Source organism: Pygocentrus nattereri, chromosome 21, assembly GCF_015220715.1.
Source record: "Pygocentrus nattereri isolate fPygNat1 chromosome 21, fPygNat1.pri, whole genome shotgun sequence".
Classification (NCBI taxonomy): Eukaryota; Metazoa; Chordata; class Actinopteri; order Characiformes; family Serrasalmidae; genus Pygocentrus; species Pygocentrus nattereri.
Window position 1 is genome coordinate 18,143,573 of NC_051231.1, and position 16,993 is coordinate 18,160,565.

The 16,993-nt window shown below is 39.7% G+C and overlaps 1 protein-coding gene across 6 annotated transcripts in view; it reads right to left on the reverse strand.

The window, feature by feature from the left end:
• Nucleotides 1-3,850: 3,850 nt before the first annotated feature.
• Nucleotides 3,851-16,993, reverse strand: part of ccdc120 (coiled-coil domain containing 120) — a 63,411-nt gene continuing 50,268 nt past the window's right edge. For all 6 annotated transcript variants that reach the window (XM_037532053.1, XM_017725182.2, XM_037532052.1 and 3 more), the window contains 3 exons: nucleotides 16,376-16,863; nucleotides 8,228-8,747; nucleotides 3,851-5,545 (listed from right to left, as the gene is read on the reverse strand). In XM_037532053.1, coding sequence (XP_037387950.1) covers nucleotides 5,446-5,545; nucleotides 8,228-8,747; nucleotides 16,376-16,863 — 1,108 coding nt within the window. In that variant the 3' untranslated portion in view covers nucleotides 3,851-5,445. The remainder of the gene's footprint in view (nucleotides 5,546-8,227; nucleotides 8,748-16,375; nucleotides 16,864-16,993) is intronic.

The following is a 16,993-nucleotide window of genomic DNA, read 5'->3' on the forward strand; positions in this document are numbered from 1 at the left end:
AGCATTCAAAGCTTGACCAACTTGTACTCTGCAAAAGTAGCTATAAACAGTTGCTATAAAAGTGCACAGTATGGATAGGTCAATTATGTAAGCTGAAACAGGTTTATTACAGCAGGATTTTGCATTGTGGACTGGCAGCCACTGGAATAATGCATTAAAACACTTCTGTCTTCACAGAACATCAGGGGCAAAACAGTAAGCAAAACAAATGAATAATTATAATAATAATAATTCAAGCTACTGAATTATCAACTGGCTTTGTCTGTAATACTGCACTTAAACATAGTTAACAGTGGTGCCTTAAAGAAGTAAGGACTGCGCATAATGGAATCACATAAACGCAGCTTGAATCTTTAGATGTTTAAACAGTTAAAGGAAAAACCAAGATGAACAAGGTAAAAGTTTGCAAAAAAAATCTAAAAACAAAAAGAAAAATTACACAATAACTACACAATAACTAAAAAAGATGTTAAAATAATAAAAACTATAATGAGCCCCTAACAATAGTACACATGAAGAGCTGGCATAAGACCTGCTTATATCATTCTTCAGTTTAGTAACACATAATGCAATGTTTATTTAACTGCTGTCCATTAGACTCTTTCTTACAGCACATTCAGCTACTTGGCTGGGCTGCTCACAAAAGTGCTTACCACTGAGCCTGAGATGGGAAAAGCCAAAGAGAAAAGTGTTTAGACTTCCCAAACCATTTCCATAGTGAAGGAAATAAAATTACTTTTAATCATATTTTAACTGAAGGGATTGCATTTTCACTTTTAGCTTTAAAGAGGCTTTCAACTTATTATAATAATAAGTTTATGCATTTGTTTATATCCTACAGAAATTTACTATTAACTGAAAAATAAAAGACAATGTTATTTATTTAAAATGAGAGATTCTTGCACTTTTGTATGCCAATGTCGAGTGATAACTCAGGGATCTTTCATCATTGGCTCCCTACCACAGCCCCGCTCCACAAAGTCTTTTTAGTGCCTGACCGACTACCACTGAGCAGCTACCTAGCATTTTAGAAATATCCCTTAACTGAGGTAAATTGATTGAAACATGGGTTTAATACGAAAACCTGATCAGTTTCACAAATTCACACACGTAAAGTGAGGCTTTGGAAAGCAGCTTATAGATTGAGCTGTTCCTTCTTTCTCGTTCTTCCTCAACTGTCACTGGAGGTCTGAGCTAGTAAAGTAACTGAATTCTATCTGTATAGTTTGTTGGCTAGTCTAATTTTGCCACTTTGTCAACATACAATACTTTAGCAAGTGCTAATGGTGATTGAATAATTGGCCAAATTCCTAATTGCCAGTCACAAAGGACCCTGGTGTGTCCCAAAGTGAGTAACTGTCAGCACTGTTTTGGCCAACTGAAACACACAAGAGTTCCAAAGGTTCCGTTAACACATTAACATAAAATAAAGCATTCCTTAGTCATTTAATTAACTTTTAAAAACACTTTTCTTTTACACAATAAGCTTAGCTTACAGTGAACCATGGTAACCATGGAACCACTGGTAAACCCTGTACGTTCATAGTTATCTGTTGAGCTCATCAGCTTTGCAGTTTTCTTTTAATGGCAGACTACTGCCATCTCCTGCTACACAGTTATTTCCTTTCCAGACACCCATCGGCCATCAACTGTAGTCTTTGCTGTGTGTTTGAGTACAACTTTTCCTGCAGATGAGGGTCAACTGTTAGCTGACAGAAGTCTAACAATCGTCCTTTGTTGGCACTGTCCAGTCTATAAAATGTCATGGTTAAATGTAACTTTACCTCTATAATCAGATATCTCATGTAAATTCAAAGTCAAAACATAATAATAAAAACTTGTCTATTACACTTGTGTGATCATTGTTATTTAACTGTATGTCACGATTATTTTCACAGTTTTTTCTTTATTAATCTATATAGAGCATTTGTGTTTACATGTGCATTTAAATAAAATAAACAATATACCAATATATCAGTGTTTAATGATTAATGATTAATGATGGTAATGATTAACCATGAAAACAGACTGCCTCATTCAGTGCTCATTGGCTCTACATACACTGCAATGCTATCTGTCACTGATAGCAAAAAAAAGCTGAAAGGCCACCTTCTCTTTAATTGTTTTAGCCCAGAATTACTACCTTCATGAAGCTTTGAGAATCCAATCCCTGAAGGACAAGTGTGTATTAGCTCTGGTTTTATACGGAGATCACCACAGGCATTGGGCTAGCCTTATCCTTGTACAATGCTGGCTAGCCATTCCCTGGAGGTTAGCATTTTTGGATTAGCCACAGACATCCCAGAAAACATGGTATTAGTTTTGCCACTGGCAGTATGCTAACAGAAATGCAGAATCTGTAACAGTCAAATTAGTTACAAATTTTCTGAAAAGTATTTAAGAGTAAAGATTCAGCACAAAGTTAAAGCTTTGCTCAGGCTAATCAAATGCAGGTAACCATAAGCTAAGCTGGCAATGAGCCTTCTTAAGCTTCAGGCAGCTCAGGACTATGCACTGTGTGAACAGCCCAACAGCACATCTAAACCTTTCCTGAATACAATAAGCACCAATTTTTTGCATTACACAATAGCGTGTCATATATGACAAAGACTGACAATTTCAATGCATGAACTGAGATAATTTGTTCACATATATTGAGGTAATTTATTTCATTCATTTTTCTTTGATTATCAAATGAGGTCCCAATAGCAGAGTCTACATTCAGTTATTTAGACTCTTTAAGTTTGCAATAACGAAAAACAGCAACTGTACTAAGGGCTGGTTTTCCAAACATAGAATCGGCCTAGGAACTAAATTACAGTTAATGCATGATATTCTGTAAACTTTTTCCTTTCACAAACAATGCATAATGTAGGCAAGTCAAAATGTCAGATTTTTCTTTTTCATAAAGCAGTAGGGCAAAAAAATACCCGCTACATTTGTCTGGCGCAAACTTACCGGAGTCCGCAAAAAAAACAGCCTGACACCACTTTAGCAGGGAAGGAACCAATCCATCTCTATTAAGTCCCAATGTCTTTACATTTTTTGAAATAAAACACCTTGAAAAAGTATTCAAACCCCTTAGCAACATGCTCTGGATTATAAATGACACCATTAGAAATAACTACACATAAAATTTCTTTGTCTGCAGCAAGTAATACTTGTGGTATAAAAATGCCACCTTGTGCTGTCCTAAGAGCTTTAAGTCTTTTGAGGGGCATACCTGTTTTGCACAGTGTTATGTATATTATTAGAGTATATGAGTTTACAATAAAATGCTTAAGAGTAAAATAAGAGCATGAATCATTTGTATTCCAGAAAATGTTGAACTTGTAAGGTGTCTGAATATTTTTGCAAATGCCATATATGTAAGAATTAGGGATGTCCTGATCCTGATCCTTTGCACCTTGATATAGGCAAATTTGAATGGAGCATGCTATGCCAGCTATATTACATTTTCAGAAAGGAACTAACATGTGCCAGTTCGAGTTAGTCACGTAAAATATGAGTGAGTGACTGTTAGCCATCAAATCTGTTTTCTGCCACTTACCATCAATATGTCACTAGAAACAATCAAAAATATTTCAGTCACAACTGGTTGAAAATAAAACAAATAGCAGAAATGTTCTGGCTTCCCAGACACTCTGCTTCCACTTTTAACCAACATTTAGCAGAAACAATGCCTTCAAAAGAAGAGAAAGGAGTATACTAGCGCCAGAATTTTAGCCCAGTATGAAATAACACCGTATTAAGAATTTTATCCACAAAAAAATAAATATATAAAATTATATATATATATATATATATATATATATATATATATATATATATATATATATATATGGTTCAAACTGCAGGCATGCAGTACATTAAAAAACTACTAGGTATTCAGACCATAGAAATTTACAAGGATTATGTTATGATCTATTTTAAACCAAGGCGTTGAGATAGTAGTAAGCTAAATAAACGCTAATCCCTAAATTGCATCTTGTGAAAATCAATACACAAAAAGTTTTAGTCCATAGGTAGAGCCTTATTTTAGTAACAGCCCTGTATTTTAGAGCAGGAAATGCATACCTGTCTTGGCTACATAAAAGCAAAATCCTGTTGTTTTGAAATACATGTGCTATACAGTCTTGTTTTAATAAAATATTTAATATTTTTTATGTGTGCAAAACTGTTCAAAGCTATGTCTATTACTCATGTACTGCAGAGCATTTTGATTTATGCTCAAAATTAGCTAAAATCAGCTCTACTGAAACATTTGTTAAAGTTTCACTAGTGTTGATTGTTTTGGTAGTGACTAAAGGAATGTTCAATCATTTATTTTACTAAAATAAACATTAAGGCTTGAGGCCATTCAAAGTAAAAAGGATTTTAATCTAAAGTCTAAGTCAGTTAAAAGTCCAAAGTGTGTTTGATGAACCAATTCATTAGAATGATTCATATAAAAAAATGAAGTGATTTTGCTGCAGAATATTAAAGATTGTATGCAAATAAGCAGGTAGGTCAACACAAGTGAATAATATGCACACTATAAAATGGTTATTAAAAAAGGTTTTCGAAAAATACAAAACACATGAGTCCAGAATGTCACATCATGCATGCACTAAAAAAAAGTTATTTTACTGAAGTATTAATTGGAACATACCATTACTGTCCAAAGAAAAACAAGTACAAAATAGAAACAAAGAACAGGAAAGGGCAAAACCGTTCTTCTGCTGCCTTACAAATTATGCAGAAAACTAAAAGTTGCAAAAATTAGAGATACTTGTTTCTTTCTGGACAGCAATGATATCTTAATTACGTTATATGTTGTATTATCTATGAAAACACAAAGAAGCTGGATCAGGACATCCGTAGTAAGCATTCGTGCTTAAACTGTCAGCCTGTTATGTTTCATATGTTTCATTTTCCCTTTTTTTCTTTTCCCCTATTATTGAGGTTCTCTCTGTTACAGATTGTGTTCAATAGTACATCGAACTTTTAATAGCTACATATATAGATATATAAACCAACAGGTATGCTACACATTCACAGCTGTTATTATACATTTAAATGCATGAGTTCATTAAATTCTATATAGATTTATATCTCTTTTTTTAGATGACTTCACCTAAACCATATTACTTACAAAATAGCAATTCTGGATACATACAATTTATATATTTTGCGAAAATATATATCTGAAGATGAAAAGAGGATGAGCTTTGTATTTTGTAATGCCCAAATCATATGCAAATGTATCTCTGCAATATAATATTATTCCATAAGTATACATATATATATTTGTATGGTAGGGCAAAACACCTTATGACCAAACTCATCACTGTTCCTTATGGTCCTGACGATAAAATCTGAGCTCCATGTTGTTTCTGGAACCTTCTCCTTTTATCTTGAGTGATTTCAGATAACAATATGGATGTTTTTTATTGTCAGCTGGAATTAGACCAGTGTTCCTGGTGCAGCAGGGTCCGAGCTGGACTCTTTTTGGACATTCTCCTGGGAGGGGAATGGTTCTGGGTAGAGAGAAAGCTCCACAGATCTGATGCAAAAAGAAAATGCATTTAGGAAGAAAAAAAGGAAGGAAAACATAAGCTATGTATATTTTGCAAGCAATAAAATATTTAAAGTTATTTGTCGATATTTTAAAGCTCTACAAATATTTGCTATTTTCATCTGAAACTTCATCACATATTTTAATATGTCAATTTTTTTTAAAAATACCTTGTTGGATGGAAACCTGCCTACTGCCTACTGTTTTAAGTACTGTCTTGAATTTATGCAGCTACATACAAATTATTTTAGGACTGCAACATTCAGTTGACAAAATCAATTAGTCATTGACAACATTGATTATGAGAAAAAGTTGAGGCATCATTTACTTAGCATAGCATTTCTTTAATGTTAATACACTGCTCAAAAACACTGATTGACAATCAATTTCACATGCTGTTGTGCAAATGGAATAGACAACAGGTGGAAATCATTGGCAATTAGCAAGACACACTCAATAAAGGAGTGGTTCTGCAGGTGGGGACCACAGACCACTTCTCAGTACCTTTCTGCTTTCTGGCTGATGTTTTGGTCACTTTTGAATGTCGGTGGTGCTTTCACACTCGTGGTAGCATGAGACGGACTCTATAACCCACACAAGAGGCTCAGGTAGTGCAGCTCATCCAGGATGGCACATCAATGCGAGCTGTGGCAAGAAGGTTTGCTGGAGCCAGGCCAGTACACCAGGAGACGTGGAGGAGGCCGTAGGAGGGCAACAACCCAGCAGCAGGACCGCTACCTCCGCCTTTGTGCAAGGAGGAACAGGAGGAGCACTGCCAGAGCCCTGCAAAATGACCTCCAGCAGGCCACAAATGTGCATGTGTCTGCACAAACGGTTAGAAACCAACTCCATGAGGATGATATGAGGGCCTGTCGTCCACAGATGGGGGTTGTGCTCACAGCCCAACACCGTGCAGGACACTTGGCATTTGCCAGAGAACACCAGGATTGGCAAATTCGCCACTGGCGCCCTGTGCTCTTCACAGATGAAAACAGGTTCACACTGAGCACATGTGACAGATGTGACAGAGTCGTGGATGCCGTGGAGAGTGATCTGCTGCCTGCAACATCCTTCAGCATGACCGGTTTGGCAGTGGGTCAGTAATGGTGTGCGGTGGCATTTCTTTGGAGGGCCACACAGCCCTCCATGTGCTCGCCAGAGCTCGCCTGACTGCCATTAGGTACCGAGATGAGATCCTCAGACCCCTTGTGAGACCATATGCTGGTGCGGTTGGCCCTGGGTTCCTCCTAATGCAGGACAATGCTAGACCTCATGTGGCTGGAGTGTGTCAGCAGTTCCTGCAAGATGAAGGTATTGAAGCTATGGACTGGCCCTCCCGTTCCCCAGACCTGAATCCGATTGAGCACATCTGGGACATCATGTCTCGCTCCATCCACCAACACCACGTTACACCACAGACTGTCCAGGAGTTGGCGGATGCTTTAGTCCAGGTCTGGGAGGAGATCCCTCAGGAGACTATCCGCCACCTCAACAGGAGCATGCCCGGCCGTTGTAGGGAGGTCATACAGGCACGTGGAGGCCATACACAATACTGAGCCTCATTTTGACTTGTTTTAAGGACATTACATCAAAGTTGGATCAGCCTGTAGTGTTTTTTCCACTTTAATTTTGTGTGTGGCTCCAAATCCAGGCCTCCATTGGTTAATAAATTTGATTTCCATTGATGATTTTTGTGTGATTTTGTTGTCAGCACATTCAACTTTGTACAGAACAAAGTATTCAATGAGAATATTTCATTCATTCAGATCTAGGATGTGTTATTTGAGTGTTCCCTTTATTTTTTTGAGCAGTGTATAATCAGTGTGACAGATTGCAATACAGTGCAATACAGTGCAGAAAGGGTAGGGGACAATAGGCTTCTATTGTTTCAGTGAACCATAAAAGTAGAAACCACTTTTTGCACAGTTGGAATAGATGAATTTATTCATTGAATAATATGTAACAGATTAATCAATTACAGAAATAATTATTAACTGCAGTTAGGGCTGGGCATTATGGTAAAAATAAATGACATGTCAATATTTAGCCTTTCAGCAATAACTACATATGTCTTAAGACAATGATCTTATTAGGGTTAATGCCACAGGTGAAAAATGTACTGCAAAATGAATTAAAATACAGTAAAAAAAATTGGAAATAGTCAAAATCTGTTTTACAGAGGTTTCCTTTACAGTAAGCGAAGAAATAATGCATTACATTTGCCTCTTATATTAGTCTCATTCATTCCTTGTACTGCAAGATATGTTGAGGTGATTCAGATTAGAATCAAACCTCATCTCAAAGTAGTTACCCACCATGCTATTCAACTTTAGCTTTATCAAGCTTTATTGTTTGAAATTGCTGTGTAATGAGGCTTAATGCAGTCACACTTGTGAAACAAGGATGGGTCACGCAACTAATACAGCTACCTGCAACTTCTGGAAAATCAACCCACATAAAATACATATTAAGATCACCATAATGTCCAAAATGTTTCCCAGGTTTTTATGCCAAAAAAACTCATCAGACATTGGAAATATTTGGTACATCAATTAGCCTTAGTTGGAGCTTTGAAATTGGCTATTTTATATATTATATACATCAATATATAATATATTGATAATCTGATATTTTGAGGAACCAAAATTTTTAAAAAGTTTGGAGACTCACCTGCCATGCAGTGGGTGTCCATGGAAGGATGCAGACTGTGGGATGTGTGGGTGTGTGTACAGCGGGTCCAGGGGGACAGACTGTGGCTGGTGCAGCAGGTGGTGTGTGTGGCGCAGGGGTAGGCCGTCATGCCCCTTCTGGGCACTGTAACCAAGAGCGTTCCTCAGGTACCAATCCCGCAGACCCTCCAGTGCCAGTGCCTTGTGCAGACTGCGTGTGGAGTCATCTGGCGAAGGGAGGGAGAATGGTGCAAGTCTGCGGGCAAACGCAGCAGGCAGCTCAGTAGTGGCAGTGGAGCCAGGGGAAGGGTGTGGGGGCTCGTATGCGGAGAGGAGGACTGGGTCTTGGGGGTGCTGTTGGAGTGGAATGAAGGGTCCACAGGATTTGGTCCGAGTGACTTTAACCCGTCGAGGTTCAGCCTGCTGGTCCCGCATGAGCATGGGGCTGTAAGGGGGTGGGGCTGAAGCCAGGTGGATTTGGGAATGGGAGAAACCATTGTAGTGTGGAGGGGTGCCAGACACTGGAAAAGAGGGAAGGTCAAAAGTCAAACAAAAGAAGGCTGAAAATGATGCTGTTAACTACTTATCTTACATGGTCAGAACATTGGTTACCAGGCTAAACCTTTACCATTTTTTTAGCATTAACAGTCAATAAGTGGCCTTAACAGACAGTAAAAGGTAAATGTTTCCTAACAAAACTTTCAGTGGGACTCACACCATAAAAAAGATGAAGGTGCTCTGCCTCTGGGTTACAGTAACCCCAAGGGGCATGGTGGCATGCCCCTGTGCCACACACCACCTGCTGCACAAGCCACAGTCTGTCCCCATGGACCTGCTCTACACACCCACATATCCCACAGTCTGCATTCTTCTATGGATACCCATTGCAAGGCAGGTGAGTCTCTAAGATTCCTTTAATTTTGGTTGCTTAATAACTCCTTACTGAATTACATTATTCTACAAGTTCTCTGTAACACCATGATTATTTGTACATCTATACAGATGTTAAATTATTGTAAATAGTCATATCGTTCTGTAATTCTGTATAGAATAGCTTTTTAGCACGTATCTACTCAGACCTGCCATATGTAGAGATCTGTTCATATATATAGACTGTTTAGCATGTCAGATGTCTTATATGTGCACTTATCAAGACAAATGCCTTGTATGTGTAACATACTTAGCAAAATAAAGTGATTCTGATTCTGACTATATTTGTATCTGTATTTGTATCTGTTTAGAATGTGCCATTTATTGATTCTGAATAATATATATATATATATATATATATATATATATATATATATATATATATATATATATATATATATATATATATATATAGTATAGTATTCTTATAATGTCTTACAAAAGTATTCAACCCCTTAAAAGTCCTGAAATTCATCTGTATCACAAATGACACTTTGATATTTTGTGCTGTGTCATTCTACTTTACAAGACTAACCCTCAGGGCTCCTGAGTGGCACTACAATCTTAGCGTTGACCCTATCATCAGGAGATCTATCCCTGGTGATGCTACAGCCATCCGTGGCTGGGAGCCCCTAGAGAGCACAATGGGCCTTGCGCTCTGGGTGGGTAGGATGGTCCCCCTTCTCCCCCATCACTCAATGCTAGATGATGCTAGTCAGCGCAGGTATCTGTAAGCTGACGTAACAGAACTGGTGGTTGGCATTTTCCTTGCAAGCGCATTCAGTTGTCCAATGAAGCTGCGTTAGCGGCAGTTCGAAAAGACGAGGTTATGCTTCACAGGTCTCGAAGCAAGCCTGTGCTAGCCTTTGCCCTCCTAGGGTTGAAAGCATTGTGTGATAGGAGGAGTCCAAACTAGCGGATGCAATGGGAGATGACTAAATTGGGGAGAAATTTGGGAAAATAATAGTAACAAAAAGATTGACCTACAATGTAAGTTAAGTGATATTTTTTTAATCCCACAAACGGGGAAATTCCACCTCCGCATTTAAACATACACACAACCACATACACACTAGTGAATACACACATAGAAGGGTGCAGCGAGCACACTTGCCCAGAGTGGTGGGCAGCCCTATCCACGGCACCCGGGAGCAATTGGGGGTAGGTATCTTGCTCAAGGACACCTCAATCATGGACTGTCGGCACTGGGGATCAAACCAGCAACCTTCCGGTCACAGGGCCAGTTCCCTAACCTCCAGCCCATGACTGCCCACAAAAAAAAACATGAATACATTTAAAGTGATTGTGTTCCCATAAACATTCAATCCCTGCATGGTGGGACCTCTAAGTCCTAAATGAGGATACAATTGGCTTACATTTGCACTCTACCTAAGAATCCTTAAAAAAAGTTAACATTTTCTGGATAAAAGACCACCTTAAGTCAAGTACCACTGGTCAGACTAACTATGAAACTAGTTATGAATCCAAAGGGAAGCTGTGAAAATGAAGACCGAAGAGCATTCTAAAAAAATCAAAGATAAAGTTATGGAGATGCAGAAGATAAGAAAAAGGTTATAAAATAATATACAAAGTGTTTGGAAATTCCAATAGGCACTACTGGACCTGTGAGGAACTGTGAGGAAATGGAAGCTGCATCATACTACTTAGACATTGCCCAGACAAGGCTTTCAAACTCAGACATAGAGGGAAGCTGCAGAGAAGCCAACTATTACTTTGAAACAACCAGTGTTCAGTAAAGGTGCACCGGCAAAGGTACCAATCTAGAGTTTTGCACACAACCTGCCTGAATGGAAGGATTGCTAGACAGAAGCCATTATTAAGGAACAACAAATCAAAGCACATCTGTAGTTTGCCAGAAACAAAAAAAAACAACAAAAAAACAACATGACTCAGCTAAAATATAAAGGTTTTGTTGTCAGATGCGAAAAATTGAGCATTTTGGCCAATGTGAACCTAACTCACGAGTGGCCCCTCCCAGTCCTCCATGTGTTTTTGTTTTGTTTTGGTCTTGTCCATGTGCTTTCTTTGGTTTGATTCATCCCTGTCCTGCCCCCTTGTTTCTTGACTCCACTCTTGATTGTTCTCACCTGTGTTATCCACCTGTGTATTGTATGTTTTGTGTTGTTGGGTATTTGTTCTGCTGGCTTCCGTTGTGCATTGAGTCTGTGTTTCTTTTGTCATGTCTGTTTCCCAATGTCTCCATGTTGGCTGGACCGTTTTGACCCTGACTCTGAATTTGCCACTAATAAATCTCCCTCCTCATCATTACTCCCCCACGTTACACTATCACTGCCCATTAAACAACAAACACCATTCCAATGGCAAAGTATGGGAGTGACTATATCACGACAGCCTGCTTTTGTCTGTTAAAAAACTAAAGCTGTGGAGAAACTTCAAGACAGGAGTGTTTGCACAACAAAAATATAGATGTGCCAAGTCAAAGACCCAAGTCAAATTCCAGATCTTAATCCAGTCAGTAATTTGTGGCACTGTTTGAAAACTGTGGTCTACAAGCATCATTGACCCTGAACAACCTACAGCAAATTTGCCAGGAAAAAGGGGGCAAAAATCACTCCCAAACAGGGTGCAAAGCTGGTAGAAACTTTGAGAAATGTTATTGTTTTTTGAAACATATATGCCCATTTTCAATTTGATGCCAACAATACATTTAAAAACAGTTGGGATGGGGGCATGTTTACTACTGTGTTTCATTGCTTCTTTTAATAACCATCAAAGAGGAGAGGAGGAAGGTGGGTTAGAAGGCAGTGAGAGAGAAGGAAAGGTAGGTGTGGAGGTTAGAGTAGGGACTCTGAACATAGGGACAATGACTGGTAAAGGCAGAGAGCTTGCAGACATGATGGAGAGAAGGAAGGTAGATATTCTGTGTGTCCAGGAGACCAGATGGAAAGGAAGCAAGGCCAGGAACATTGGATATGGATTCAAACTGTTCTATCATGGTGTAGATAGGAAGAGAAATGGAGTAGGGATAATCCTAAAGGAACAGCTTGGGAAAAGTGTTCTGGATGTAAAGAGAGTGTCAGACAGGATCATGAGCCTGAAGTTGGAGGTTGATGGTGTAATGTTGAATGTGGTCAGTTCATATGCACCACAGGTTGGTTGTCAGTTAGAGGAGAAAGAGGAATTTTGGAGTAAGATGGAAGAAAGGGGTAGATGGTCTCCCTAGAGAGGAGAGATTAGTGATTGGTGCAGACTTCAATGGACATGCTGGTGAAGGGAACAGAGGGGATGAAGACGTGCTGGGTATGTATGGTGTGAAAGACAGAAATGCAGAAGGTCAGATGGTTGTAGATTTTGCAAAGAGAATGGAAATAGCTGTGGGGAACACGTATTTTCAGAAGAGGGAAGAACACAGGGTGACACACAAGAGTGGAGGGAAGTGCACACAGGTGGATTATATCCTTAGCAGGAGATGCCACCTAAAGGAGATTGAAGATTGTAAAGTGGTACCAGGGGAAAGTGTAGCAAGGCAGCATAGGGAGGTTGTATGTAGAATGAGATTAGAAGCAAAGAAGAGGAAGAGAGTGAAGAAAGAGCAAATGATTAGATTAGGTGGAAGCTGAAGGAGGAGGATGGTTGCAGGCAGTTCAGGGAAAAATTGCAACAGGCCCTTGGGGGCAGTGAGGAGCTACCTGAGGACTGGGAAACTACAGCTAAGGTGGTGAGAGAAACTGGCAAAAATGTGTTTAGTGTTTAGTCTGGTCAGAGGAAAGAAGACAAGGAAAGTTGGTGGTGGAATGAGGAAGTCAAGGAGAGTATTCAGAAGAAGAAGGCAGCTAAGAAAAAGTGGGATAACCAGAGAGATGACGGAAGTAGGCAGGAGTACTGTGAGGCTAGTCGCATAGCGAAAAGAATGGTGGCAAAGGCAAAGGCTCAGGCCTATGATGAGCTGTATGAGAGGCTTGTATCGTTTAGCTAAACAGAGAGATAGAGCTGGAAAGGATGTACAGCAGGTTAGGCTGATAAAGGATAGAGAGGGAAATGTACTAGTGAGCGAACAGAGAGTGTTGAGTAGATGGAAGGAGTACTTTGAAGAACTAATGAATGAGGAAATGAGAGAGAGAGGAAGCCAACGGGGGGAGAGATAGTGGATCAGGAAGTGCAGAGAATTAGTAAGGTGGAAGTGAGGGCAGCTTTAAAAAGGATGAAGAATGGAAAGGCAGTTGGTCCAGAAGACATACCTGTGGAGGTATGGAGATGTTTAGGAGAGAAGGCAGTGGACTTTTTAACCAGGTTGTTTAACAAAATCCTGGAGAGTGAGAGGATGCCTGATGAGTGGAGAAGCAGTGTATTGGTCCCCATTTTTAAGAACAAGGGTCATGTGCAGAGCTGCAGTAACTACAGAGGTATAAAGTTGATGAGCCACACCATGAAGGTATGGGAAAGAGTTGTTGAAGCAAGGCTAAGGCGAGAGGTTCAGATCAGTGAGCAGCAGTTTGGTTTCATGCCCAGAAAGAGTACCACAGATGCAATTTTTGCGTTGAGAGTGTTGGTAGAGAAGTACAGAGAAGGTCAGAAGGAGCTACATTGTGTCTTTGTGGATCTAGAGAAGGCATATGATAGGGTGCCAAGAGAGGAACTGAGGTACTGTATGAGGAAGTCAGGTGTAGCTGAAAATGACATGTATGAGGATAGTGAGACAGTGGTGAGATGAGCAGTTGGAGTGACAAATGGTTTCAAGGTGAAGGTAGGGTTACATCAGGGATCAGCTTTGAGCCCCTTCTTGTTTGCAATGGTGATGGAAAGGTTGACAGATGAGGTCAGGCAGGAGGCTCCATGGACCATGGTGTTTGCAGATGACATTGTAATCTGTGGTGAGAGTAGAGAGTAGGTGGAAGAGACGGGTGTCAGGGCTGATGTGTGACAGAAGGATAGCAGCAAGAGTGAAAGAGAAGGTTTACAAGACAGTAGTGTGTCCTGCTATGATCTATGGTTTGGAGACTGTGGCTCTGTCTAAAAGACAGGAGGCTGAGCTGGAGGTGGCAGAGATGAAGATGCTGAGATTTTCGTTGGGAGTGACAAGGATGGACAAGATTAGAAATGAGCAGATCAGAGGGACAGTGAAGTTGTTTAGAGCAGTTTAGAGATAAAGCCAGAGAGGCCAGGCTGAGATGGTTTGGACATGTGTTGAGGAGGAATAGTGGATATATTGGTCAAAGAATGTTGCAGATGGAGCTGCCGGGTAGAAGGAGAAGCGGTAGACCTCAGAGAAGGTTTATGGATGTAGTGAAGGTGGACATGGAGATGGTTGGTGTAAAAGTAGAGGAGGCAGTGGATAGGGCAAGATGGAGGCAGATGATCCGCTGTGGCGACCCCTAAAGGGAGCAGCCGAAAGAAGAAGAAATTTGTAATAGGATTTTAGCTGCTCAACAGCTCTGGGTCACCTTTGTTGTAGTTTTCATTTCATAATGTATCAAATGTTTTCATGGTCTAGACAGGTCAGGACTGCAGGCACGCCAGTTTAGCACCTAGGATCTTTTAATATGGAGCCATGCTGTTGTAATACATGCAGAATGTGGTTTATCCTTATCTTGCTGAAATAAGCAAGGCCTTCCCTAAAAAAAAGACGTCATCTGGATGGCAGCATATGTTGCCAAAACATGTATATATCATTCAGCATTAATGGTGTGTTCACAGATGTGCCCATGCCACTAGTAACAACCTGAGAGGCCTTTAGACCGGAGGACACAGTGTCCATAATTTCCAAATTTTAAATGTTGAATCGTCAGATAATAGAACACTTCCACTTCACCTCCATTTCAAATGAGCTCAGGCCCAGAGAAGGTGGCAGCATTCCCTGATCCAGTTTATACATGATTTCTTTGCATTTTAAAGTTTTAACTTGCCTTTGAGGATGCTTTGATAAACTGTGTTCACAGACAGTGGTTTTAGAAGTAGTCCTGAGCCCATTCAGTGATTTTTACTACAGAATCATGACTGTTTAAAATGCAGTGCTGTCTGAGAGCCCAAAGACTCAACTAGCCAATACTGGTTTTCGGCCTTGTCCTTAACATACAGAGATTTTTCCAGATTCTCTGAATCTTTTAATGATATTATGTACTGTAGATGATGAAATCTCCAAGTTCTTTTCCATTGAGAAACGTTAGAAATTTTGCAAAAAAAAGTTGCAGTATTTGCTCATTCAATTTTTCAGAGTGCTGAACCCCTCCTCATCTTTACTTCTCAAAGACTAAACCTCTCTGGGATGCTCTTTTTCTACCCTGTCATACTTTACCAGCCTTTTGTTGCTTCTTTTTTGGAACGTGTTGTTGGCATCAAATTCAAAATGGGCATATATTCTTCAAAAAAACTATACAATTACTCAATTTCAACATTTGATTTGTTGTCTTTGTGCTGTTTTCAATTAAATATAGGGTTTAAATCATTTGTACAGTACTGCATTTAGTTTTTATTTACATTTTGCAGAGTATCCCAACTTTTTTGAAAATGCGGTTGTAAAAGACACTGCTGCGCAGCACTGTCAATCACTTAATGCTATGAGAAACATAACACTAACATGTACAGTTTTCTGCTAACTACTACCCATATTTTAACAAAATGCATTAAACAAGATTTAATTTGACTTGTAGTCTTACCTTGGTCAGCCTGGTCAAGATAGGAACAAGAGTGCGACACTACACTGTAAAAAAAATTGTTTCAACTAAAAAAATGTTGTGGTCGAGCTGCCTTAAAAAGTAGTTAATTAAATTTTGAATAGTAAGTTAACAGAACAAGAATCTATTTTTTATGCCCTATCAGTACAGAAACCCCAGACTGTTGAGCAACTGAAGTGGTACATGAAGCAAGAACGGGAAAGAATTCCACCTACAAAGCTTCAACAATTAGTGTCCACTGTTCCCAAACGCTTATTGAGTGTTGTTAAAAGGAAAAGACCAACTTCTTTGGAACGTGTTGCAGGCATCAAATTCAAAATGAGTGAATATTTGCAAAAAATAAAGTTTATCTGTTTGAACATTAAATATCTTGTCTTTGTAGTGTACTCAAATGAATACATGTTGAAAAGGATTTGCAAATCGTATTCTGTTTTTATTTATGTTTTACACAATGTCCCAACTTCATTGGATTTTTTTGGTAGTACTTTGCAAAACTGTTGTTCAAAAGCAGTAAAAGTTAGTTATTAGTTAGTTATCTAGTCAGTTATGTAATGAAATACATTTACCAGACACTGGAAAAGAGGAAAGATCAGGCCATATACGTCCTGCTGGCTGCTGCTGCTGCTGGGGCTGTACCGGCCGCTTCTGCTGTTTGCCCCAAATGTAGTCCATTAAAATCTCGTTATATCCCAGGCCACTGCCTCTTCCGCCTACTGATGAGCGCATACGACCCTGCTGCTCTTTAGACCCACCAAGCTGCCTCTCTGGACTGCCACGATACATCTGTCTGAGCTTTCCATCTGTCAGGGATTCTGAACTTTTATAGGGTCCAGCTCTTGACGGCATGCCATTTCGAGGGGGTGCAGACTCAGGAAGGTTGGAACGGTCCAGCAACGCCTCTGAGCTGTTACTGCGGCGAGCACGTGAACTGTAAGGACAGCCACGGCGCTCAGAAGAAGATGAAGAGCTCTCCAGAGATGCTAATTGCACAAACTGAGGACCATCTGGACTGTCACCCCATGACTTTAGAACTGCACCGCTGGATACATCGGACCTGATGGGAAACGAGAGATTTTGTTACAGGACTAAAGGTGCTGCATTTATAAAGAAATCAGCATAAGTCAAGTCAAAGTTATTATCATATGTATTCAGAATATAGAGCATTCGAAATACTGTGCAATTCT